This window comes from Nothobranchius furzeri, chromosome 8 (genome assembly GCF_043380555.1).
Source record: "Nothobranchius furzeri strain GRZ-AD chromosome 8, NfurGRZ-RIMD1, whole genome shotgun sequence".
Classification (NCBI taxonomy): domain Eukaryota; kingdom Metazoa; phylum Chordata; class Actinopteri; order Cyprinodontiformes; family Nothobranchiidae; genus Nothobranchius; species Nothobranchius furzeri.
This window is the reverse complement of record NC_091748.1, coordinates 66790307-66817986: the sequence shown is the minus strand read 5'-3', so window position 1 is coordinate 66817986 and position 27680 is coordinate 66790307. Positions and strand designations below refer to the sequence as shown.

Sequence of the window (27680 nt, the reverse complement as noted above, 5' to 3'; positions counted from 1 at the left end):
GCTAAAGCACAGCCTTAGTGGAACTAGGTACCTGTTAAAGTTTCTGTAAATTTCTTTACAAGTTCATCTAAAAAATAGAATTTAATGATAAAATCATACATACAATGAAATATTTAGTCTTTTATTTCATGCAATAAGAATGGTTAAAGCATACAGATGACGAGAATCCAAAATTCTGTCTCAACAAAATGTAACACTGTGAAAAAGTTAAAAATTAGAAACACCGTAATTAGCTAGTTAACTTCAAACCCCTGTGATGGTTTCCCGAGCCTATAAATGGTCTCAGTCTGGGTCAATAAGCTACACATTCATGGTGAAGACACCAGAAGACGGACATCGACACCCTTCACGTGAAAGGGAGGCTCATAGCTAAAGAAGCTGCTTGTTCACAATAGTGTATCCAAGCATATTTGTAGAAAGCTGAGTGGGAGGATAAAAGTGTGCTAGGAAAAGGTGCAGCAGCAACAGGGAGAACTACGTCCTTGAGGGGATTAAAAAGCAGAATCCATTCAAGAATACTGGGGAGCTTCACCAGGAGTGTGTTGAGGCTGGAGTAAGAGAACCCTAGAACGTGTGATGAACACTAGAAGTGTCCAGCCAAACAAAGACAAAGAACAGGGGTCTCATTTATAAAATGATTTTTTTATATAGCACCTCTCAAGATAAAAATAACGTGGCACTTCACAAGAATGAAAGAAAAAAGTTTAATTTTAAATTTTGTAATAAAAAGGAGGTAAATGTAAAATTCTGATTAAAAATGTGAAGGAAAAATGAAAAAGGAAATCATGGGTTCCCAACAATAATAATAAATGGCAGCACGAAAAGAAACTATAGTGGGAGGGTGCAGATGCTTCTTTTCCTCCTCTCCTCCATATCTTATCCTCAAGGCCTTTGTCTGTCTGTGTGTGCTGGGTGCACGGCTGCTTCTGCATTTTTCTGGAAACTGAAATACATTTAAATGGATCTCGTCAGCTGGTCTCTCAACGCGATTGATACATTTTTTTTCAACGATGAGAACGGGAGAAGGGGCTCCCGGATGCCCTGCCGATACAGACCCAGTTGGATACATCTTGGACTCCTGGAAACAGTGGAACTTGATTTGTTTATCTCAGCTGTCTGTGGAGGACTCTGAAGACGTGTGGATATTCGTGGTGTTGGTGTCAGGTTTGCTGCTCATTGGCCTTGGAGGCTACCTGGCTTACCGGAAAATTAACGAGCTGTCGAGGAATAGTGGCCTGATCCTGGAGCTCAGAGATGGTTTGCACCGCGCTGTGAACTCACAGACTCAAATAATTGTCGAGATGAATCGTAAGCTTGGGACTATGGCGGAGATTCATTCTTTGGCACAAAAGATGGATGCCATCAAGGAGAAAGTGGACGAATCAGCATGGATTGGGCTAGATTAACGTCCATTAATTGGGATTCGGAGAGGTGAGGACCAGCAGACTGTAAGACAGAGAGGAAATTATCTCTGTCTGGCCCCAAAACAATTTCTAATCGGAATCTAGCGTCCTTGAGCCTGCAAGTCTCCAACGAAAACTGCCCCCTCAGAAGATATGCGGAATGTGCCGTCGCTATGGCAACTCAACTCTGCCTCCTTTCCCAGCCTGGGCGGGACAGCGGGAAGGCCGCTGAAGCGTCCAGGGTCACTGCAACCCTCCAACCCTGAATGCTCCTCCCCTCATCCACACTGAGGTGACATGCGCTGCTTCTATCATGGCTGCAGGAGCTGAAGCTGGGATAGCCCCAACCTACCACCCCACCTAGTGGACACTTATGTTGTGCTGTCTGAAGTCTGTTGCGTATCTGTCTGAGGTGTTTTTATTGCAGAGCAAAGCTGCTCTTCTGCTGGAGAGTAGCTCTGAAGTGCCTCTTTTTTTCCCTCCACCTGAACCAATCCTCATGTTAGCCCTTATCTCTATTAAGGTAGCGCGACTCAGGGTTGCGAATGACCACAGTCACCAATTCTTGTCATGTGTCTTGCCCATGTATGTCTGATCTCTGAATTGTGTGTACTGAAACTCTAATTTCCCTCTGGGATTAATAAAGTATCTTTGATTGATTGATTGATAACAGGAGGTCACGCAAAAGCCAGCCTGAACAGATGAGTTTTAGCTGCTTTTAAAAGGAGCTCTCAATGTGGAGGAGCAGCGGGTCTACTCCGAGCTCCTCTGAGATGACTGAACTTCTCACCCCATCTCTAAAGGAGAGTCCAGATACCCTGGAGAAGACTCATTTCGGCTGCTGAGATCTCGTTCTTTCGGTCACTACTCAAGGCTCGTGACCATAGATGAGGGTAGGAACGTAGATCGACCGGTCTATTTAGAGCTTTGCCTTCCGGCTCAGCTCTCTCTTCATCATAACAGACCAGTACAACGCCCACATCACTGCAGACGCAGCACCAATCCGTTTACTGATCTCGCTCTCCATCTTAACCCTCAATTGTAAACAAGACCCAAAGATACTTAAACTCCTCCACTTGAGGCAGGACCTCATCCCTGACCCGGAGAAGGCATTCTACCCTTTTCCTACTCAAGTCCATGGTCTCAGATGTAGAGGAGCTGATTTTCATCTCAGCTGTGAACCACTCCAGTGAAAGTTGAGCAATGATGGAGAAAGGATGGTCTGGTCATCTCAAAACAGATTTTACTGACTCGCTGTTCCAGCACCAGAAAACAGATATGCTCGAAAAATGTATTTTGCCAACATCATTGTGCAGCACAAAGGGGATCAGTCTAAACTGTATAGTACTGTAAGTTCATTCCTACTGATGTCTGCTCCAGATGGCCTGTTGCCCTCTGTTTCTTTGTGCTCTGAGCTTCAGAGTTATTTCCTTCAAAAGACTGATGTATCAGGTCGAACTGTCCACCTCTGTTGTTTGGTACAACCATCAACTCCGCCTCCTCTCAGAAGTTTTGGTTCTATTAGTCTCCATGACTTGGAAAAGATGATAAAAACTATGAACCCAGCAGGCTCTCCTGAGGACTCACTGCCACCTAAATTGGTGCGTGACCTTGTTTCTGTTCTTGGACCGGCCATCCTGAACATTGTGAACACCAGCCTTGCCACTGGTGTGTTTTTAATGGCTTTTAAAAGAGCAGTTGTCCGATTTTACAGAAGCCTGGAATGGATCATTCAGACTTTATCAACTACTGCACAATATCTAAGGTGTCATTTTAGTCCAAGGTCTTGGTGAAAATTGTACACTAACAGATTGTGGCTCACCTGGAGTTAAATTCGCTGTTTGATGTATTTCAATCTGCTTTCAGACCCCATCATAGCACTGAATCAGCATTGATTTGTGTATTAAATGATTTCCTGGGTCACGTGTACTTTTGATGCTGTTGGACCTGTCGGAAGCATTTGACACTGTTGACCACAGAATGCTGCTGGATCGCCTAAAGTCATGGGTTGGTCTCTCGGACTCTGAGCTAGACTGGCTTGGCTCATACCTAGGAAATAGGTATTTTAGTGTGCAGCTTGGGGTTTTTGCCTCACCTTTCCTGGGGGGGGGGGGGGTCCTCAGGGCTCTGTTCTTGGCCTCCTCCTATTTTCCATCTATCTGTTACATTTGGGTCAGATTTTTAAACATCACAGCATCCGCTACCACACTTATACTGATGATTGTCAGCTTTATCTGGCCGTGAAAGAACAGGATGCAGGCACTTTAGTTTTAAAGTGTCTTTCTGAGGTAAAAGAGTGGTTGGCTGCCAACTTCTTGTACCTAAATGCTGCAAAGACTGAGTCAATTTGAGCCAAAAAACACCTCTCGCCCATCATCTGCTCTTGGTTTTCCGTGTATTGAACTTCAGAAGTGTGTTACTAGCTTTGGTGTAAAACTAAATGCAGGATTTTCAATGGTATCGCAGATCAACACAGTTGTTAAATCATGTTCCTGCAACTGGGCCGCCTCATACGCCTCAAACCAGTACCGAAACGTCCTCATTTGGAGTCTGTGTTACACGCTTTTATAACTTCTCGCCTGGATTATGCGAACTCATTACTCATTGGTGCTCCTGTTTCGGCACTTAACCGGCTGCAGTTAGGTTTCTAACCAACACAAACAGCCGCTGTCACATTATCCTAGTTTTGGCACATTTACACTTTTAGGGTTTGTTTTAAGAAATTTAGTATTTGTCCACAAGGCGTTAAATGGCCTAGCACCCCTGTATTTGTCAGAACTCCTAACACCATTTGTGCCAGTGCGTTCTCTAAGATCAGCTGACTGCTTACTGCTCTGCATCCCCAAAATGATCTATAAGGCGAGAGGGAAGCGGGCTTTTGTGTACGTTGCTCCTCATCTTTGGAACGCACTCCCTCTCACCATACAAGAGTCTCGGTTTTCAAGTGCAGATTGAAGACTCACTTTGATGATTTGGCTTTTGGACAATGATTTCTTTTGTGCTTGTTTTACTGGTTTTGAGCTACTGTTATTATTCTTATGGTTGATTTATGTTATTGAAATGTTTTAAAATGGTCTGTTCCTGAATTTAATTGTATGATTTTGTCTTATTTTATTGAAATGTTTTCTGCTTGCTTCCAACCTTCTGTAAGGTGCTTTGTTCAGCTCGCAAGTTGTATTTTAAATGTGCGGTATAAAAAAATAGTATGGTATGGTAATTATTCCATTCTGACAAAGCCAACAGGGCCACATCATCTGCAAAAAGCAGAGACTCAATCCTTAGGCCACCAAAGTGGATCCCCACAACACCTTGGCTGCACCTAGAAATCCTGTCCATTAAATTTATGAACAGAATGGGTGACAAAGGACAGCCTTGGCGGAGTCCAACTCTCAATGGGAACAAGCCCGACGGTCTGGTTCCCGAGGGATGCGGTTGAACGCCTTTTCCAAATTCACAAAACATGTAGATTGGTAACATGTAAGGCCCTAAAAAACATACCCAGGATCTCGAAATGAATTCTGTAGTTAACCAGCAGCTGGTGAATCTAGAAGAGAAGTGCAGTGACATGGGTGTACGGATGTACAGGCATTCTGAACCACCCGTAAACGGTCTAGGGAGGTTTCACTCAGACAAGCAAAAAGAGAGCTGCAGTTGTCCAAATGTGATGAGATTACATAGTGTCTTTACTGTCTTTACAGCAATCCTGATACTAAACAAGCATGTAGCGACAGTGGAGAGAAAAAACTCAATTTAACAGGAAGCAACCTCCAGAGAATCCTGGCTCAGTATAAGCAGCCATCCGCCATGACTCACTGGGGATCAAGAAGATGGAGCACGCACACAGAGACGGTACTAATGAATTAGTGGCATTTGTTACAGTGATTTTGGGTCACAATCCACAATAAAATGTTAAAAATATAAATAAAAAACTCTTTAAAAAAGTTGTGCAAAACGTATTCACCAAAAAACAGAAGGAGCCTCAATTTTAGTGAAAGTCTTGTTCATCATTTTGTTTTGTGTGTTTGGTTTTTGACAAGATCCGTGACATAAGTACTCTGATTACTGGGATTTCTGATAGGAGACATGTGCACCAGAGCCTCAGGAGGGTAGAGGAGTCAAATGTACTCCTGTAGCTTTACTTTGACACTTGGATACCCCAGTAACTGCAAAAATAATACAAATACTTGACATAAAGCTATTCAAATACTGAGTAAATGATAAATGATAGATGACCCGCACTTGTATAGCGCCTCTCAGAGTAAGGACTCCAAAACGCTTTGCACTACAGTGTATCATCCATCCATTCACACACACATTCACACACTGATGGTGATGAGCTACGATGTAGCCACAGCTGCCCTGGGGCGCAATGACAGAGGAGAGGCTGCCGAGCACAGGCGCCACCGGCCCCTCCGACCACCACCAGCAAGCAAGGTGGGTTAAGTGTCTTGCCCAAGGACACAACAGCAGAATTCTCTGTCCGGAGTCGGGATCGACCCTGCAACCTTCCGATTACTGGACAACCTGCTCAACCTCCTGAGCTACTGCTGCCCCAAATGTTTGATCATAACAGCTGATTTCATTTGCCGTACTTACTTCATCAGACAAACTAATACATGCAAATTCCCGTTAATTAAAGGGCACAATAAAAATAAGTTAAAATAAATAATATAATTATAAAATGACAAATGAAGGTAGAAGAAAAGCTTTCCCAAATCACTCTTATTCACAATAAAGCTTTACAAACCTTCCGAATGGTAATGAGACAATGTTAGAGCAATGGTGACAACTCTGAATGTGATATTACAAAATGTATTTTCTGGAAAGAATTGGTCACCTGTAGGCTATAAGCTCACTAATTTAAAGAAATAACATGAAATAACTGTTCTGTAATGAAAATAAAAATGTTTCCACTTTATTTTTTTCATATTTCCCGAGCTGCATGGTGGCACAGTTGTTAGCACTGTTGCCTCGCAGCACGAAGGTCGCAGGTTCAAAACTTGGCTGTGGCCTTTCTGCGTGGAGTTGCGTGTTCTCCTCATGCATGCGTGGGTTTCCTCCGGGTACTCCGGTTTCCCCCACAGATCACAACATGCCCTATAGGTTATAAATTGTAAGTCGCTTTGGATAGAAAGCGTCTGCCAAATAAATAAACAAACATAAACATATTTCTCTATCCATCCATTCATGGATGCTGCTGCGGGGGCAGCAGCCTATGCCGGGAGGTCCAGACTTCCTTCTCCCCAGCCACTTGGGCCAAAACATTGGCAAAGAAAAATGCCAGGAAGGCTAAATTAATCTTTCAAAGGAGGGTTTGAAATATGGGAAAACTTTATTTTTAAAACACTTTTTGTGTTTCCGCAGCTTTAATAAACACAACATTCTGAACATAGTGCTTTAAAGGCACAGATCTGAAATTTATGACGACAAGTCTGCATGACAGCAAGTGCCAGTTTTAGCTCAAACACCCTCTGAGTTGTAATTAATCAGGAACAACATGAAAGAGCCTGAGAGGGCTGTCGGGGCGAAGCGGAAAGAGGAAGGGTCAGGTAGCGCAGACAGACATCAGTTAGTGCAGCCTGCAGCAGGCCGAATGTCGTCAGAGACTGAGAAGGAAGAAACCAGCTGGGAAGACGGGTGAGGAGGTCAACAAGGAAACATAAATATTTAATCAAGGCCAGATTGACAGGCGAACAAAGGTTGCAGAGATCATTGTCTCTAAAGACACCCCCTTCCCACTGAGGGGAGAAGGGTCACTTTGACTACTGCCTGTCCATCACTTTATGCACAGAATGAAACCCAAAATAAAATATACAATGGACAGAAAATACGCATGTGCTTGTACTGAAAGTTGGAGTTTGTTACATTCCCTGAATACTGAAGAAAAAAACCTCAGCATGTCTTACACAAACACAAAAAGTAGCACTTTAACGGTATTGTGGGAAAACTAGAAGTCCCACTTAGGAAAGTTACAGTCACACCTTGTGCATCTACAGTGTTGACAGAATTGTTTGTACGTTACAGGTATAGTGTATGTTCTTGGAAAAAGCCATTCAGGCTAGTTACATTTTCTAAATGAAAAAGGTCCAAATCCTTCAGGCTCCACCCCTAGAGTCACAGAATCTGATGGGTGCAGAAAAGCTGCCTGGATGCAACGGGTACTAGGAAACAACCATAACACTCCATGCCCTTCAGCTGTGGAGCTCCTACTACATTGATATTGGACGACGCTCAAAGCACTTCGTATTTGATCCGTGGAAACCCCACAAATCAAGAACAGCCCGAACCTCCACAGATTCAACTCTCTCCTCTTAAGCCTGGTTTATGCTTCTCCGTCAGCTCCGCAAGGGACAGACACGCACGGATTGACAGAAGCGTTCTGCTCTTTTACTTCTCCGTCTCCTGGAGAGTGTTGCAAAGCAATTGCCTGGCAGGACCACAGAGGGCATAGCGCAGTTCTGTGGTATCCTGTCATGTATCGGTCCAAGATTGTGTATTTATATTGTGTTTTATGTGTATATAAGAGACTTTTAACACGGACATATTTGTCTCATTCTCCCACCGCTTCATGCGCTCCCCACCTCTAAACCCACATTTCCTGTCATTTCCGTCCACTAATAAAACGCTTGCTGCGCATCTTATCACTCCTCCAGTCACGGGAGGATGAAACGTTCATATTTTTAGAGTTTTTTCGTGAGGTATTCTTCAAGCTTCTCCATGTCTGCCGCTAGTTATCCTCGGCTCTCTTTGCAATGGCGGCGCTGTAAACAACAGCCTGACTAATCACAAGCTTGCGTAATCCGTCTCGTTCGACGGATGTTTAAAAATGTAGGCTCGACTCCGTACGTACTTGCGTGCCTGCCGGAGCCCTACGCAAGGACGGATAATGGCGTTGCGTGTCTCCGCACTGACGCAGACGGAGAAGCATAAATCAGGCTTTACTCGGCTACCGATAAAACACAGACGTGCTTCAACCACACGGCTCTGACGGCCGACAACGGACAGGCTGCATTCACAGACAACAGGTTCATCACCTAGATATTTCCCAACAAGAACAGAACCAGACTTAAAACAGAACATGTAAAACAACTTCTTCAAAGAAAATTTCAAACAAAAAACAGAATGGAACGTTCCGTCTGTTGTGTCCTTGGGCAAGACTTGCCTGCCGGTGGTAGTCAGAGGGACTGGTGGCGCCTGCGTTCAGCAGGATTTGTCTCTGTCATGGCGCCCCAGGGCTGCTGTGGATACAATATAGCTCATCCCCACCAGCATGTGAGTGTGTGTGTGTGAATGGGTGAATGACTGATTGTGTTGTGAAGCACCTTTGGGGGGTTGTAGAACTCTAAGAAGGCGGTATACAAATACGGGCCATTTACCATTTACACTAGCTAGCCCAGCTCTGGTTTAACTTCCTGTTCAGCTGCTTCAAGCCGAGAACATCAGTTTGTGCACATAAAGGGGTTTCTGCGCGCGCGCGTGGGGGGGGGGGGGGGTGTCAGAGGGCAGTTTGTGAGATTAAACACATTCTATTAATAAATTAACTATGACGTTGATGTATTTTGCACTCAGAATGCAAAGGCCTGAAACATTAAAAATAAAACAGTGCTTCTCATTGGAGCATCAACGTTTTGACAAGTCAGCAGCAAGTTTCAGCTATAATGTGGCAGCCCTGGAGGGCAATATCTAACCATCAAAGGCCTTGGAAAAACACTTTAGATGATGACCTAATATTTGCCAAACACTTGTTCAGTATATTGGACCCCTGAGGCACTGTCATCATCTATAAACTATCTGAGCTTGATGAAAAAACCGGACCAACAGAAAACAAACGTTTTTGTCCTGGGAGGAGGGGAGTGTTCTGGAGCCAAGAACACAGAACATGCCTCCAAGCCGGGCAAAACGCCAGCTCTGTGCCCTTTTTGTTCCAGTTTCCTAACTGATACTGTGGGAATGTGGGCTGGAGGTCTTTCTCCCCCAGTGGGCTGTAATCACCTGTGCTTCATGTTTTCACTCTTAATTCTCTATTTTCCAATGCAGAAGTCTTTGAAGATGATATCCAGGATCTCCTCTGCCCCAACCCGGCCAGTGATTCTCCCCAGGCTGGTGAGAGCTAAGCGGACACCCTCAGCTGCCAGAGCGAGGTCAGAGTCTCGGTACCGCTGGAACTGAGACAGAGCCGCCACACACTGCTGCAAGTGGGCCCTGTGGCGAGCCTGGGTCAGGGTGGGGGCACCGGCCAGAGGATCACCACACCTACAGGAGCATTTAGGAGAACAAAAAAACACTTCTCAGATACTATGTTTGATTTTGTAAATGAAAATAAGACAAACTGGTATCAGTAGAGCTTTGGGTTGAGTCATCCTGAATGTGAGGGCCAGTGTTACAGTACAGCAAAAGTCTAGTGTCTGCCCTCAGGCTTTTGTATTTTGCTTCCAAGCAGCTAAAATCTACTTTAAATTTGGACATTTGCTTATTTTATCTTAAAGCAATGTGTATATCCTGTGGGTCAGACACAAAAACTAAATATTAAAAATAGTGTTAAAACATCTGTAACCCCCCCCCAAAAGAAAAGAAAAAAACAGCATTGAAAAGACCCCTGGAAAACACGAAGAACTGCTCAGGTTAGAGAAGCCAGTCAACTGCACATCATGTTGAAAAATCTGCATTCATGGTCTCCTCCATCTTGTCTCACAGTGGCGGTGTTGATTTTGTGTCCAGGACCCTCATTCATCAGCAGTTCTTAAGCACAGTCAGTAAGTATTTTGTGCTGAGGAACAATTGGACACATTGTGTGGTATTTACCATCTTGTACTTGTGCACAGAAATGTTCCTAAATATAAGAACAGCTCTGACCACGCGTAAGAACATCTGGAGGTAGAATGAGAGAACCGCAATACTGAAGGACTTAGACATCCACACATGTTCCTCATCCACAAATTAGTTTTACTGTGAGTAATTATGTCTGTGGAGAAACAGCTTTGTCACATAGCTGGTGTTAGAGCCTATAAAAGCACCTGTGACTGTCTGGAGTTTGGCTGATCTTGACTTATAGGAGGATTTGGCAGAGTGAGCACTCTGGAGGGAATGTGTTAACCATGAACTCACTGATCTGCTTGGTGAGAATCCAGAGTGGCTCCTGAAGAGATATTGCTTCCTGAAGGAGATCCTTCTGCAGTTATGCTGTGATTTGGGACCCTTTGTGGAGTCGCAGACAAATTACAAGAATTTGATTCCAGTCCCTATGCAGTTACTGAGAACTTTAGGATTCTGGTATCTCAGCTATCACTGAGCTGCATTCTGCCATTAGGAATTCTGTGGCATTTCAAGGGTGAATAATCTGGCTGTTGGGAAGAACATGCTCAATTTAATTCATACGATGGAATAAAGGTCAATTTCTATTAACGTTTTATGAACGAGGGCCCAGGAGAGAACAGAGCACATCTCAGCAAGTAGAAGCTAACCATTAGCATTAGCAACTCCACAACACCGCAGAACCCCTTCAGACTTGTGTTATTTGTGAAGACAAAACATCAACGTTGCAAAGTAAACAGTAGGTTGAGAGTTGCGTTGCTGTTAGCCAATCAGAGGTGAGATCTCAGAATATCCTGCCATTTCTGCTCCCTTCTCCTCTGGCTTGTTTATACGTCCTGAAACAGAAGTGTGAGTGCTTTTCCCCCACAGAGATCGACTCAAAAGTCATTCATTTATACTAGAGCCCACTGCAAATGTAATGAAAAAACATGTTCTAAAGCAGCGTTTCTCAATTACTTTGCATCACGCACCCCCTAGGGAACGTAAATTTATTTGTTGTTTAGTGTGAGCGCTACTGCCACCTAGTTTAGCATGAAAAAACATGAAAATATCTATTAAAGATCCTGCAAAACAGTCCTAATAATATTGGTTCTTGATAAACAATAAAAACTCACAGGGTCTTGACACTGCTTTGCAGCACAGTGAGGAAGTCCTTGAGTCCTTCGTTCGTCTGACAGGAGAGCAGACACACAGCAGGAAGTCCAGAGACTCCTCTGAGCTCCATTTTTAACTTCTGTCTTTGAGTCTCAGGGAGCAAATCGGACTTATTCAGCACCAGAAGACACATGTCTGCAATTAATCATGGACTGAGTTAGCCGCCAAACACTGATATGTACTTGAGTCATCTGGGTGACACGTCTCTCTTCCTAAACTTTCATAACTTTTATTAAGTGGACTGGGAAAACATGTTTTCCTCTGAGTAAATAGTTAAAAGGTCTCGGTAACTAACACACACACGCACGCACGCACGCACGCACGCACGCACGCACACACACACACACACACACACACAAACGTCAAGTAGTAGCTTCATGAACCTTTCATGTAATACCTGTTGCAGGCTGCTTCTGGGAGGGCGACACACTCCTCAGGTGCTCTGACAGGAAACCTGCAGCTCGTTGTACGTCTGAGGGGAGACAAGTCGAGTCCACAACCAGCAGCGTCAGATCAGCCTGCTGAACCCTGAAGGAACAAAATCAGCTTCATCTATAACCTGAAAGTCACCAACGAGCTTCTCTCACTCTTAGATTTATATGATGAATGGAGAAAATGTTTTCACAGCCTGTTTGACTCTTAGTGTAACAAAATACAGCTTTGTTATTCACTGAGCCGTTGTTTGGATGATCTTAGGCAACGTCACATTCATTTCCAGCGTAATGTGTAATAATTGTAATAATGTTTAGTTAGGATCTTGCAATGAGAATGGGAAACGAAGCATGGAAGGTTCTCCAGCAAATCCTCAAAATTCCCAAGGTCTGAGCTGCGTTGTGTGACAATCCAAGAGTAAAATACATGTTTCCTGTATTTTCCAGCTCTGTGATCTATGTTTTCCATGACGTTCTTCCAAAAAACCCTGGCGCTAAAGTTTTGGAATAAGTCATCAGGGGAGGACAGAAAATCTCTTGTTGTGGCTTTGTTTGTGGAGGATGACGTGAGTAACAGAAATCTGCCCCACAAATCTCATCCATCACTCAGGTACAGATAAATAACCGGTTCAGTCGACACTTTCCAACTTAATTTGAACACGTTTCATAAGTGGTTTTCTTTGGGCTGCACTGATTTTTGTGAAATCTGAAAAGTGAATCTGCTCACTTATTCAGCTGGTGTTAAATAATTACCATGAGAATTTTATTAAAGACTACATTAACTTCAGAAATCTCTCACCAATTTGATGTTATTTGTTATATGTTGCAGCGTAAAAATCACTGAACCTGACAACTTTTAGTTTTGAATGGAATTCCCTTGAAATCTCGCCGTCTTGTATCCAGGCGAGTGTGAGGTAGAAGCCGGAGTGGCGGCGGATGCTTGTAATTACCACATCCTTCCTGTAGTGACCCGGGTCACCAGTTTCTGTCCTGCTCCCTGAACACAAGCTTCCTACAGAACACAAAGAGCCCGCCCTTCCTAAAGATCCACGTAACCAAACAATAACCAAAAAGTGAGGATATAAAGTTTTAGACTTCTGGAACAGATCTCTATCTGAAGCTTCATTTTTTTTTATCTGTTTCAACTAAAAATCCCAGAATTTTAAAATTACATATAAATTTGTCTTTTTGCCTCTTAAAAAATGTTTACACTCTTCATTAAGGTAATTTGTTAACTAACTGAAATAAGACATTCTTCCAATTGGTTTTGAGCTTGCTTCAAAATAAAAGTTGAAGTAAATTCCAAACCCGTTTTTGGCTTCATTCATTCATTCATTCATTCATTCATTCATTCATTCATTCATTCATTCATCCATCCATTCATTCATTTTCATCCATTTATCCGGAGTCTGGTCGCAGGGACAGTAGCCTAAGTCGACAATGATGGCATTTTATAGTGAATTATAAATGCTGATATTCTTAGATGATCAGTAAAGGTATGAGGATCAATATGGCCTTGTATGTGTTGAGCATTGATCGATTCATTACTGTATTTTGTAGGATTAATGTTACAATTTTTGCATTCAAAGGTTTTTGGTTTTTATCTTATTAAAATGTAAAATAATTTATTTGATGTTAATTTATACATGTACATTTTCCCCCTCTCCTGAGGCACATAACAATAAAACATCACAAAACAACTATTCATCTAGACAGGTGTTTTGTCTTAGCAGAGTTCCTGAGTCATTCTTCTGTTGGCATCTTTGTTTATTATAAAGCAATAAAGCTGAGAGGAAGAAGCATTTTTCCTGGATGTTAACAGTAGAATGGACATCTTACGAGCGTCAGCACACATGAAAAATGATGAAATGAAAAATGTTGGACAACGAAGAAAGGTGGCTCTCTGTTACGTAACCTCCTGAGTGTGTTTGTCTCGTGTATTTATAACCACGTCTCAGCAGTAACATAAACTGTAGCAGCTACTCAGACATCACAGAAAAGATTAACTTGTTCCTTCCTTAGTTTTCCAGAACATATTTCATTGCTCTCCAAACTCATTTGTTGTGTTAGATTAAAAGTTTGTTTGCTTTTTGTAAACTGGATGACAGGATTAGAATTTGTGGGATTACCTTTCTCGGGCCCGGCGAACCCCCTCCTGCTCCACCAGGTCTGCGCTTTCTCTGAGACCCGCTGTGTCGCTCAACAGGACAGGGAAGCCACCAATGTCCACTGCTGTCTCTACTATGTCTCTGGTGGTCCCGGCGATTGGGGACACAATGGCTGCAGGTCTCTGACCTGATTAAATAAATAAATAAATAAATAATTTTATACATATATATATATATATATATATATATATATACACACACATATATATATATATATATATATATATATATATATATATATATATATATATATATATATATATATATAGGCTACACACACACACACACACACACACACACACAAACTAGAGTAAATGTGCTTTAGCAAAGAAAAGAAAATCCATGTCACATCTGCAGGCCTCTTCAACATGTATTTGATGGCTCTCTGTTAGAAGAATGATGAATCAAAGCGTGATGCTATGAGGTCTCACCGATCAATTTAACAGTTTAAGATGTTCTTTGTGCTTCACTGGTCATATAAGGCTATAATTAGACCAGCAGTTTATCACCATCATCATCATCATCATCATCATCAAATAGCATGACTCAGAAGTCTCAAGTCTAGACAGGATCTAGAGAAACTCATTCATGTGTTCATCTCCTGCAGGCTGGACTATTCTAATGGTCTTTTGACTGGTCTTCCCAAAAAAGCTGTGAAGCAGCTGCAGTTTATTCTGAATGCTGCTGCTAGAGTCTTAACAAGAACCAAGAGAACCGAGCACATCACTCTTGTTCTTAAATCTCTACTCTGGTTACCAGTAAACTACAGAATTGATTTGAAAGTGATTCTAGTTTATAACTCACTCAATGGCATGGGGCCAAAATACATGTTGGATCTCCACCCTTTATATACTCCCAGCAGGGCTCTGAGATCCTTAGGAAGGATTCGGCTGTAGAAGCCCAGGTCAGAACCAAACGGTGAAGCTGCTTTTAGCTACTATGCTGCTCACAGATGGAATCAGCTTTATCATGACCTCAAATGCGCCCCAACCCTAGTAACTTTTAAATCTAAATAGAAAACTTTCATGTATTCAGCCTTTGAATGAATGTTTCTTGTACTGCACCTTGTGCACTTAAGTGCTCACCCTTTGACTTTGTTTAATCTTTTAAATCTAAATTGAACGTGTGTATTTGAATTGCACTGTCACGTTGATTTTAACGTTCCTGCTGATTGGAAAGCACATTGAATTGCCTCTGTGTATGAAATATGCAAAATAAATAAAGCCGCCTTGCCTTGTCTTGATCTTCAAATTGTCAAAACTTTATTTGTTCATTGTTTCTGTCTGAGATGAGGAGGAATCAAAAGTCCAACCTCTTAGTAACTGAACCTAGAGAATGTTCTGGTGCCTGATGATGCCAGACGCTCTTGGCTTGGGTTGGTCTTAAGCTCCAAAAGCTGATTCGTGTGATGCTGCTGCATCACTATTTGTCCCTGCTGCTTAGAAAAGAGCTCAGAACAGAAGACGATTTGATTTTAAAAATGCTCCTGACAGGAAGCCCTGATGAGGCTCTGCCAAATTTCTGCTCAAGAGAGTTTATATAAAGTATTCTAAATGACTCCAGGAAACAATATCTCAAACAAACATCATGTTTAAACAACACAAAGGTCTCGTTAAGTTGACACCAATTGTGTAAACACAAGTACAGATTAGAGTGATTAGAACATGTAAGGCAAGACAAGGCAGCTTCATTTATAGAGCACATTCCAAACACAGATGCAGTTCAATGTGCTTTACAATTATCAGGACGTGATATGAAAACAACATAAAACACAAATTAAAATACACACAGATAGAATTACAGTTTAGAGCTAAAGGAGAAGACAAAGTTACAGCGCAGATTACAATGGAGACGACGCATGATAAGAAACAATTCATTTAGAGGCTGATGAGTACATTAGGGTTTTAGTTTTGATTTAAACAACACTAGGGTTGGGGCAGATCTGAGGTCATGGGGAAGCTGATTCCATATGTGAGCAGCATAGAAACTAAATGCATCTCCACCTTGTTTGGTTCTGACCCGTGGTTCTACCAGCTGATTGTTTCCAAGGGATCTCGGAGCCCTATTGAGCGTATATACAGGAATGAGATCAGACATGCATTTTGGTCACATGCCATTGAGTGACTATAAACTAGTAGAAGCACTTTGAAATCTATTTTGTAGTTAACTGGTAATCAGTGTAGAGATCTAAGAACAGGAGTGATGTGCTCCGTTCTCTTAGCTCTTGTTAAGACTCTGGCAGCAACACGTAACAACTTTACAATTCATGTAATAAAATTTAGGAATTATTTATAATTACATACAGTCACAGTTTTATGCTGTAAGCAGTTATGCGTCTCCGTCGGGGTGAATATTTTATTCTACTATATGAGCCTCTGTAGTTGATGAGATTTTTGATGTTCGGTTCAGTTTTATTCTTACCCGTCAATACACTACCAGACAAAAGTTTGGAAACACTTTTTTCATTAAATGTTTTTTTTTCTTTATTTTCATGACTATTTATTAACTACAGAACTACAAATGAACACATATGGAATCATGTAGTAAAAAACTTGATAATGTTACTTGATCTTGCTTGGCAAGTGTTATGAGTAGCATGAAGAAAAGACGACAGGTAGAGAGGTGTCTTTCCCAGGATTGTCTTGTATATTAAGAGAACCCAACGATGGAGGCGCCGGGTGTAATGCGAGGGTCAGCCTCCCAGTTTAAACGGATCACAGTGATGGGTATATAAGGGAGCATTAGTGGCAAAACGGATGGCTGAATGATAATGTGTATCAAGTTATTTTTTAAGGCTGTGCTTGGCGCCATTCTATATATAATGTCACCATAATCCAAAATTGGCAGTGCAGTCACCTTTATAAGGGTGTATTTGGAGGCATGAGGGAAAGAAGCTTTATTGCAGAATAGAATGGCTAGTCTGGCTTTGACTTTTGCTCAAAGGTTATTGATGTGTGTGGTGAAAGAGATTTATCCAACCACATGCCTGGATATTCATATGTTTTGACATACTCCAGAACCATGCCGTTCAAACAAGTTGTTTGTTGGTGGAATTGAGGCAACAGGTGTTTGGCTAAGTAATGCACTTGGTCTTAGTGGTGTTCAGACAGAGGCGGAGATGATCAAAATCTATGGAGGTTAAGCTGAGATAAAAACTGAAAGCGGGGCTGCGCAGTGGCACAGTGGTTAGAGCTGTTGCCTTGCAGCGAGAAGGTCCTGGGTTCGCTTCCCGGCTTGGGATCTTTCTGCATGGAGTTTGCATGTTCTCCCTGTGCATGCGTGGGTTCTCTCCGGGTACTCCGGCTTCCTCCCACTGTCCAAAAACATGACTGTTAGGTTGATTGGTCTGTCTAAATTGTCCTTAGGTGTGTGTGTGTGTGCATGATTGTTTGTCCTGTGTGTCTCTGTGTTGCCCTGCGATGGACTGGCTCTCTGTCCAGGGTGTACCCCGCCTGATTGCCCGCTTGGCCTCACATGGAAGCCAGGCGGCCGTGCGGGTGGGCTATCCTGGTCCCCGGAGCCCTTCTTAGCTTCTTGGGTTAGCTAAGTTAGCTAGTGGCTACATTGGTTCATTTGTTCCAACTGTAACAACCCCACCCTCAGCTCCACCTCTTTTCCCATTTTTGGATTATCTGGGCGTGACAGGACGGGTGTGACATGGTCAAAATATTGGGGGTAGGAACCTCCCATTTGGAAACAAAAACTTATCATTCGAGCCTTGTTTTCCCAGTATGTCGATGGTACCAACACAACTGTTGGTCTCGACCACATTCAGAAGTCGAGGAATGCCTCAGATGGACCTTGAAAAGGCACACTTGTGACTACATCGTAAAGTCCTTAGTTTGCAGCCCTGTCAACAAAGCAAAACGATGCTTTTTTTGTTTACTACATAATTCCATATGTGTTCAATTATAGGTCTGATGCCTTAAAGGAGACTTTTTATGGCTCAAAATACTTTTATAAAATTCCTTGCATAAAATCTCTTTCACATAAAGTGATTTCAGCAGTTTTATTTTTCAAAGTTTCAGTCCCTTCCAGAATGAGCCGTTTAAAGGTCACTTTACGAAAACAAGCTGAAGCTTGATTCTTTATTACAGACTCAAGGTCCAGTTTACATTAAAAATTGTTACAAATACAGTATAAAAACGAACCAGGTAAAACACATAGAGATATAAACCTACGTGTGTGTTAACAGACAGCTGTACCAGTGTTTCTGCAGCTCAGACTGATAGAGAATCGGCACGAAGATAAATGTTTGACGACTCAATATTTTTCATGCATTTCATCTGCTGATGAATTTGTGTATACAATTTCTCAAGACTGCTTAAAAGGAGTTAACTTGTAAACATTTTACAGGAGGGGAGGGCATGTCCTGCTGGCAGGAGGCCCCCGGGTCAACCCAGGACATGTTGGAGGGGTTACATCTCCAATCTGGTCCGGAAACGCCTTGGGGTCCTGCCGGAGGAGCTGGTGGAGGTGGCCGGGGAGAGGACAGTCTGGAGCTCCCTAGTTGGGATGCTGCCCCCACGACCCGGACCCGGATAAGCGGAGGAAGACGACGACGACATTGTACAGAAGGAAAGTATCAAAACATAGATCTTATATCAGAATTCAGCTAAAAGATATCAAGATATAAGTTTTGGTCCTAATCGCCTTGCCCTAGTCATGTTACTCATTTCTATGCACAATGTAGAAGTAAAGTGAAGTAAAGAAGTTTAGTGAGCTTCGAATCCTTCTTCCAGGATGATAAAATGTGAAGAAAACCACTAATAACTCAGGTCATGTGGTGGTGGTAAGTAGCAGCGACGTTGGGGGAGAAGAGACTCTGCTGTGATATGCGACGTCTGATTTGTAGTCATTTAAAGTACGGATTTTTACAAGTTAATAAATCTCAAATTATGTGACAGACATTGTCAAAACACACATAACTATTTATCATTTGAATTGAAGTGCGACTTATGTGTGACTCAGGGCAAAGTGGATTGGAAAACAGCTTTAATCATCCCAATCGCTAGTTTTTCCTCCTGACAAAAATTCTATTTTCTGGGAAACATTTCTCATTTCATGAGCATGGCGTAAGTTTTGCTTTTAGTCACGTTGCAGTTTGATCCTGGCTAATTACGAACAGTAGCCAGCAGATTTTACCCAGAGGTCTTCATCAGTAAAGTTTTCTCTACCGAGTGTTTGTGTGCGTGTGTTTTCTGGATCATTGCTCTTACAGAGAGTGTTAAGAAGACTACTTTTCCCAGCATTGGTGGCTCCTGCGATGACCACATGGACGCCACTGCGAAGCCTCTCACCTCTCCTCTCATCCCTCAAGTGTTGCTCGATCTGACTCTGCAGATCACAGACTGAACGGTCAGCTGATGGGAGACAAACACAGAACGGTGACAAAGGCAGGAGCTCATGACAAACAGAAAAAAGCCTCATGGACTTTCAGGATGTGACTAAAGTTTAAAGAATATTTATTGGCTTAATAATGCATTTATGATTATAGAGAATGCATTCACATCTGACTGAAGCACAGTTATTCCGGACGTGAACATAAAAAGTAGCAGACAAAATATTTATGGCATCTCTGCTCTTAAAGACTTTAAACAAGTCTTTATCATTATTTGCTCATCTGAGGTGTAGCCCACCAAAACAAGCAATTGTTCCCAAAATCTTTCAATGTGGTAAAATTTGTATTTTTAGAGCTTCTAATGGGATCTAGACAGCAGGATACAGATACTGAAAGAGGGGGAAACCCTCTATAATTTAAACAAACACAGAGGGTCTGGGGAAACTAGACACTTAAAGAATGTTCTGGGATTTTGGTTCTGCTGACATTCCTGCGATATTATCTTAAACGGAAAGAATAATGCTGTCCCTCAGGCTCTCTATTGAATTGGGCTTCCCAGTGGTTTCTTTTCCACGCTTTTTCCTCAACTCCAGCAAACCGTTTACCAAGTTACCTGTAGAGAATCATATTGGAAAAAGAAAAAAAAAATCCTCAAGATAGTAGACTTCATGGCCAAAGCTCATGAGATAACTATCCTTTGTTTATTTTTAAACACTGATGTGTTAACAGACCTTGGTCTAAGACTCCATCTTCAATGAGCTCGTCCTCACTGAAGTCTATGAAAGCTTCAATGTGGGCAAGACACTGTAATAAAAACAGAGAGAAGAGAAGAGAGATGGCTTTAATGTAGGGATGCTTGAAATTGGCGTTTTTACCGATACCCAATATTCCAATATTGTTCAACCCTGATTTTCCGACACAGATATATGCAGGGTCACGCCCTCGTTAAAAAAAAACTAAACCATTTTAGCATGCCAACAACACATATCTTCTATAATGGATGCTTAAAATGTAAACATTGTTGTTGCTAAATGACAACTACTCCAGTTTATGTTAGTCAATATAAAAAGTGCCCCTGGTAGGGTCTCCCATGACAAAATGGTCTTAAGTGAAGGGTGAGACAAAGAACGGTTCAGAGGATCTTTCATGGATGTACAATCAAAGAGTCGGAGTACTCGACCCGAAGGGTTACCAGGGTCCCACCCTGGAGCCAGGCCTGGGGTTGGGGCCCGTGAGCGACCGCCTGGTGGCCGGGCTTTCGCCCATGGGGCCCGACCGGGCCCAGCCTGAACCGGATACATGGGCTCATCCAAACGTGGACCCACCACACGCAGAAGGAACATGAAGGGTCCGGTGCAGTGTGGATCGGGTGGCAGACTGAGGCGGGAGCCTTGGCGGTCCGATCCCTGGACAAGGAAACTGGTTTTTGGGACATGGAACATCACCTCGCTGGCGGGGAAGGAGCAGAAGCTTGTGGCAGAGGTTGAGCGTTACCGGCTAGATATAGTCGGACTCACCTCGACACATAGCATTGGCTCTGGAACCCAAGTCCTTGAGAGGGGTTGGACACTCTCCTTTGCTGGAGTTGCTCCGGGTGAGAGGCGGAGGGCTGGGGTTGGCTTTTTGTTAGCTCCAAGACTCTCTACCTGTGTGTTTGGGTTTACCCCGGGGGGACGAGAGGGTAGCTTCTCTGCAACTTCGGGTCGGGGAATGGGTCCTGACTGTTGTTTGTGCTTATGCACCAAATATCAGTTCAGATTACCCACCCTTTTTGGAGTCCCTGGGACGAGTGCTAGATAGTGCTCCATCAGGGGACTCCATTGTCCTGCTGGGGGACGTCAATGCTCACGTGGGCAATGACAGCTTGACCTGGAGGGGTGTGATTGGGAGGAATGGCCCGCCTGATCTGAACTCGAGTGGTGTTTCGTTATTGGACTTCAGTGCAAGCCGCAGTTTGGCCATAATGAACACCATGTTTGAACATAAGGATGCCCATCGGTACACTTGGTACCAGGGCAGCCTAGGTCGCAGGTCGATGATAGACTTTGTAGTCGTATCATCTGACCTGCGGCCGTATGTTTTGGATACCCCGGTGAAGAGAGGCGCGGAGCTGTCAACTGATCACCACCTGGTGGTGAGTTGGATCAGATGGCAGGGGAAGATGCCGCGTAGACCTGGCAGATCCAAATGCATAGTGAGGGTCTGCTGGGAACGCTTGGCAGAAGAACCTGTCAAGACGGTCTTCAACTCCCACCTCCGGCAGAGCTTTGACCATGTCCCGAGAGCAGTGGGGGACATCGACTCAAAGCGGGCCTTGTTCCACTCTGCAATTGTTGAGGCGGCTGTTGCTAGCTGTGGTTGCAAGGTGGCCGGTACCAGTCGTGGTGGCAACCCCCGTACCCACTGGTGGACACCAGAGGTTCGTGAGCTGTCAGGCTGAAGAAGGAGGCCTACAGGACGTGGCTGGTCTGTGGGTCTCCGGAGGCAGCAGACGGGTACCAAGGCAAAATCTAAGTTTTTATTCATTGCAAGTCATTTCGTCATCGCAATATTAATCACTGTTTTGCGTATCGCAGGTTTTCCTAATATCGTGCAGCCCTAGTCCACAACATATCTTATGTTCAAAGCCCAACATAATATGCTGCTGTAAACATAAAAAAATCATTCAGATGCATCTCGTTCTAATCATAGCCTCGGTTATCATTTTCATATCTGCTTTAAACTTTTGAGTGACGTCCCACCTGACTGAAAAGATGAAGTGTTACTCTCCTCAGCTGAGGCAAAATCTTCAGTTATTGTCCGATAAGTCGGAAGTACCGTCCCCTATTTTCATGTGTGAAACTCGAATCAATTCCAACGTAGTATCTAGTTGACTGACATATCAAATAGTTAATGAAGGTCCAGAATACAACTAAATCTCACGTGGACTCCTTGTGTTCATCTTCTGCAAACTCAGTAAGAATTATTGTGATTGGTGGATCTATCCGTGTAGGCCCACAAAAAGACTAAACAATGCAAATGGTTTGCCCATTGTCATCTTTTGGACTGACAAATACCATTTAACTGTAGGTATTGCCCAACCGTGCAACTCTATAATATTGAAGAACACATTTAAGCTTGTGTTATTTGTAGAGAGGAAACATAAAAGTTGCTTGTTCTACCCAAGAAAGAATAGCAACAGCAGAAGAGTTATGTTTCCGTTAGCCAATCAGAGGCGAGACATTAGCATATCATGAATTAATTCGAGAGAACGCAGCAGGCTTATTTAACCCTCCCACTGTCTTTATGGGTGAACCCGTGAGGAAAGTTGACCATTGAGCAGGATTGATGGTTTATCCCTTGAGGTCCACGTGGCAGGGGTGAGGTGGTGTCCACTCCTCACCCCTGCCACGTGGACCCAAGGGATAAACCATCAATCCTGCTCAATGGTCAACCTTCCTCGCAGGGTCACACCCATTAAAACAGTGGGAGGGTTAAATAACAAGTGTATTATTCCTTTAAGCAACTAAAAGTCCTAAATGTGTGTAGTCATTTGCTGCTCCAGTTGGCGTCTTATAATAGTCTTTTGTACCTTTTAAACCCTACTTTTCCTCACATTTACTGTTGAGGTTGTCCGCAACAGAAGGTCAATGACCGCAGGTGAACACTTTCTATATGGAAGTGGGCCAGAATGTTTTCCTCATTAAACTGTTTTGGCACGAGACCTGACCAACCAATCCAGGTGTTCTCCCCTGAGAAGCTTTGTTAAGCTTTAGTTCCTAGAAGCAGTTTTTTCCAGCATGTCATTATTTCGAACTCCATCTTATGAGAACATAGTTAATCAGAGGTATGCAACTTGTATGTTGACAGGGGTCAAATCGCCATCTGACACCTAAACAATGCTACTTTTTTAACCACTGGCTTCCCACATCAGTGAATGGGTCAAAGTACTGGAGTCGGATGCTTCCTGTTTTTCCGCAGCTATACTGCTATTGTGTGTATGTTCACCAATGTTTATTCAAGACACCAATTGTGTCTTAGGGGAAATATTAAATTGATTCTTCCCATGTGGTTTAGATTAATATCAATGGCAAACATGTCACCTTGAGTTTCTGCAAATGTGTTTTAAAGGTGTGATTTGAGCAAAAGTTTGAAAAAGATCATTTTTTATTTGAATATCTTATGTTAATGTTCCAAAAATATGATGATTTCCCATCTTAGATGTGTAAACAAACAATGTAATTTATAAAAATAAAGTAACCGGAGAGGACAATAAAAAAACACAGAAGTCCAACTGATTTTTGTGGGGTGAAAAGCATGTTGTGCCTCCAATGAGACACTCGAGAGAACAAAATATTCATTTTAATATAAGAAGTTCTGTTATCGCCACTAGTGAATGTTAGAACTAATCCACTCTGAGGTAAAGTCTTCAGAAAATTCACAAAAGATGTATAAATCTTTATTTTACATGCTGCAGATCTTAATTACTGTTTCTTATGTTGCACTTTTGAACATAATCTAATTCATAAAAAGTGTATGAATCTATGACATCATCTACTTCTATATCATCTTATAATCAGTTCTTGCCCTGTTCAATCTTTTATTAATGTCATAGTATGATAAGTAGCATCACTGTGTCAAATAGTAAAATTCATTTACACACTGATTATTAGCAGTAGGGATGTCCAATATTGTTGGTCTACTATTAATATTGGCCGATTTTGGCATTCAAATATCACACCAGGCACTTAATATCAGGAACAAAAAAAAAAAAAGAGATAGAAATGGAAATAAAAAAATGACATAAAATATCATAAAAATAAGAATAGCAAAAGATCTCACATAATTTGCTTTTCTCCTTTTTAAGATATTTTATGTCACAGTTTAAATGTCATTTTAATTTAGGGAAAAAGAAAATGAACAAGAAAAAGCAAAATTGGATCGTGGCAAAAGCAGAATCAGCAGAACGAAGCTAACTCAGGTTTTTGCTAACCATCTAAATTAAGTGCTGTTCACCTGGGGTGGGCATCTAAACCACCCGGAAAACCAAATGGGTAAAGAGCTCAACTTGATTTGTTAAAAAACATCATGCTTCAATTTGTTTGACAGAATGCATTAAGTGTAGCAAACATTTGAGCTGACCATTCATTGCAATTTTCTTTTGTTATTTGCGATATGCATATTGTGCACACCGATATCGCAATGACGACACATTAGCGATATATTGTGCAGCCCTTTTGTGGACTCACTGTTTTATTGGAGTACTTTTGTTTGTCTCCTTCTGATGTAAAAAGTAGTTTTTGGTGGGGATGGCTCTGTTCTGTCAATGATATGAGTCTTTGAATGGTGGAATCATTGGAAATCACAATAATCCTAGCTTTCCAATGATTTATAATATGTAAAATGTACATGGAAAGACGGAGATGTGTTGCCCTGCGTGAGGCAAATGGTGGCCACACTAGATACTGACTGGTTTTCTGCCCAACCAGCCCCATAAAGCAAAACTGTGTACATGTCAGGGTGGCCTTTTATTGTGGGCAATCTAAAGCCTGATTTATACTTCTCCGTCTGCGTCGGTGCGGGGACACGCAACGCCATTATGCATCGCCACAAGGGCTCTCCGACGAGCTCACAGAGGGTGACGGAGACATGCCCAAAATTTTAAACATCCATCGAAAGTAACGGAGAACGCAAGCTTGTGATTGGTCAGGACACCACTTCCTGTACATTTGTCACCAGCACTGCTGTAGCTCCATTAAAAAGTAAACAGACATTTAGCAGCAGACCCAGAACAGATTAAAGAACGCATCGTGGAAAAAGTCCAAAAATAGTAACATTTATTTAACCGTGAGTGAGTGAGTGAGTGAGTGAGTGAGTGAGTACAAAATATGGAGCAAAAAGTGGTAAAAGTGGGTTAGGAGGTGGCGACCGCATTAAGAGGTGGAGCAAAATGAAGCACAAATTTGTCCGTGTTATAAAGTTTCTGAAATATATAAACACATTAGTAAATACCAGGTAAATACACTATCGGGGATCGGATACATGGGTGTTATGGTGGCAGGATACCACAGAACAGCGCTACACCCTCTGTTGTCCTGGCGGGGAATTGCTTTGCAACACTCCTCTGCCTGAACAGAATGTGAAAACCTGTCTGACACTCCGTGCTCACGGAGAAGCATAAATCAGGCTTTAGGCACAACTGTACATTATTCATGCCATCTAATCAGCCCCTTGATATGCCACACCTGTGAGGTGGGATGGATTATCTTGGTAAAGGAAAAGTGCTCACTAACACACATGTAGACAGATTTCAGAACAATATTTGAGAGTCATGTGTCTTTTGTGTATGTAGAAAAAGTTTCAAATGTTTGAGTGCAGCTCATGAAAAATGGTTGCATTTATAATATATATATATATATATATATTTTTTATTCCGAGTATTGTATAAAAAACACACATAGTACATGTGCTGCAGCAACATGAAAACAGGAAGCCTGTAATTCCTTTAAAAGCAGCTGAGCAACAAAAGCTTTGTGTGGGTGTGAAAAGGTTGAGGTCTGACAGGGTCTTTCCAAAGTCTCATCGGGGAAAATGAGAGCTTGTTTCTGCTTTGAAGTTCACTCAAAATATTGTTTTCCAAAAGGAAAATTGAAAAGCCCTTTAGTCGTTTGACATAATAGACGACATTAAAATCCTCCACACAATGTTCGGGTCACATAACAGAGAGGTTTTGGTCAGAGTTGTGCTGCAATAAAACATACAGGAGGGAAAAGCTGAAACATTACCTCCTGCTTAACCCTCCCACTGTCCTAATGGGTGTGAGTCCACGAGTAAAGTTGACCATTGAGCAGGTTGATGGTTTATCCCTTGGGCCCATGTGGCAGGGGTGAGGAGTGAGCACCACCTCACCCCTGCCACGTGGACCTCATGGGATAAACCACCAATCCTGCTCAATGGTCAACTTTCCTCGCGGGGTCACCCATAAAGACAGTGGGAGGGTTAAAGTGTCTCCAATACAATGTTTTATTTCATTTTTAGTCATAGCATTATTTCATAAATAATAATAATAATAATAATAATAGATTTGTTGGTATTCATATCTTCATACTTTAAATATTCATTTTTATTTGTAACTACTCCTTTTATTGCTAGTTATATATTTATCTATCTTTAGAAATTACATTTAATAATATTTACCTTTTAATTCTTAAATTTTATTTTATTTTACCCCTCTTTGCATTTATGCTGTGATTTAGTTTTGTGAATCATTTTTATTTTTAAAATGCTGTGAATGAACGCAGTTAGTGTTTGCATTTTTATGATTTTGATAGAAGGTATTATAATAATTTTAGTTTTAGGGTTTAATGGTAGAACCACAGAAAGCCTGAGTCAAGACTGAGAAAGTTTCAGAAAAATCATTTAAATCCAAACAGATCAACAGGTTTTAGTGTAGTGAATAAAAAAAACAAGTATACAAGTTCCTGCAATACAAATCAGTTTAATCGATCATATCATAAATCTGGAGCTTTATTTTAGCATCTGAAACCATGATGAATCCAAACAGTTGGAAGAAAGCTGAAAAATTCCAGCAGAGTATAAATTACAACTATTTCTAGACTTACTCGCTTCAACTTGTGGCTCCAGTCCCGGTAGATGTGTCCCAGTTCTCCTGACATCTGTCGAAGAGCTTGTCTCCGCTGGGCCTCGGTCTCTGCATGAATCAGATCCCCGAGTCCCTCCACCTTCATCAGGATTTACACAGGATCATTTTGATTTAGTCAATTTAAGTTCATTCTTAAATCCTTGGTAATGCAAATGAATATCCAACCAACAGCAATAAAGACATAACTTCCTCTCATACGTGATCAGGTTTGTTAGAGGATATCATGTTAGGAGATTTATGAAGCTTTGCATTCAGCTTATACCTCCTCTGTTTCCTGCTGCTGTTTTAAAAAAAGAATCAGAATTGGCCTAAATTGGTATCAACAGGTCAGCATTTGGCCCCCAGGACAAAAAATTGTTTATCTCTAATGAAAATGTGTTTTTTTTTTACCTTAAAAACACTAAAGCCTTTGGCTCTCAAGTTTCAAAAACATTTTAATCTATGCACACTCACCCGATTCACTGCACTCAAGAACAATGACCTAACATCAGAGCCTCACTGAAGCTCCTACAGGATTATGTCAAGAGGAACCATTTAGGTTTATTTAATAGTTTTTTCCAGGTGTCCTGTAGACTCACATAAAAACGCACAAAGCAGATTTATTTTATTGTACAGACTCTTCTAACTCACCTCTGTTAAATCAAGCTTCCCTGCTTGAAAAGCCCTTCGCGTGAACTCCCCAGCTTCAGCAGGCCTCGTGCCAGGCACGCTTCCTGCAAAACACACACA

The 27680-nt window shown here is 42.1% G+C and overlaps 1 protein-coding gene across 2 annotated transcripts in view; it reads right to left on the bottom strand.

Annotated features, from left to right (window-relative positions):
* Positions 1 to 100: 100 nt before the first annotated feature.
* gtpbp3 (GTP binding protein 3, mitochondrial) overlaps positions 101 to 27680 on the bottom strand; it is a 29524-nt gene continuing 1944 nt past the window's right edge. For both annotated transcript variants that reach the window (XM_015970907.3, XM_054752171.2), the window contains exons 4-11: positions 27582 to 27664; positions 26911 to 27030; positions 20041 to 20113; positions 19188 to 19331; positions 13930 to 14095; positions 11767 to 11897; positions 11330 to 11504; positions 101 to 9656 (exon numbers count right to left, since the gene is read on the bottom strand). In XM_015970907.3, the coding sequence (XP_015826393.3) occupies positions 9425 to 9656; positions 11330 to 11504; positions 11767 to 11897; positions 13930 to 14095; positions 19188 to 19331; positions 20041 to 20113; positions 26911 to 27030; positions 27582 to 27664 (1124 nt within the window). In that variant the 3' untranslated portion in view covers positions 101 to 9424. The remainder of the gene's footprint in view (positions 9657 to 11329; positions 11505 to 11766; positions 11898 to 13929; positions 14096 to 19187; positions 19332 to 20040; positions 20114 to 26910; positions 27031 to 27581; positions 27665 to 27680) is intronic.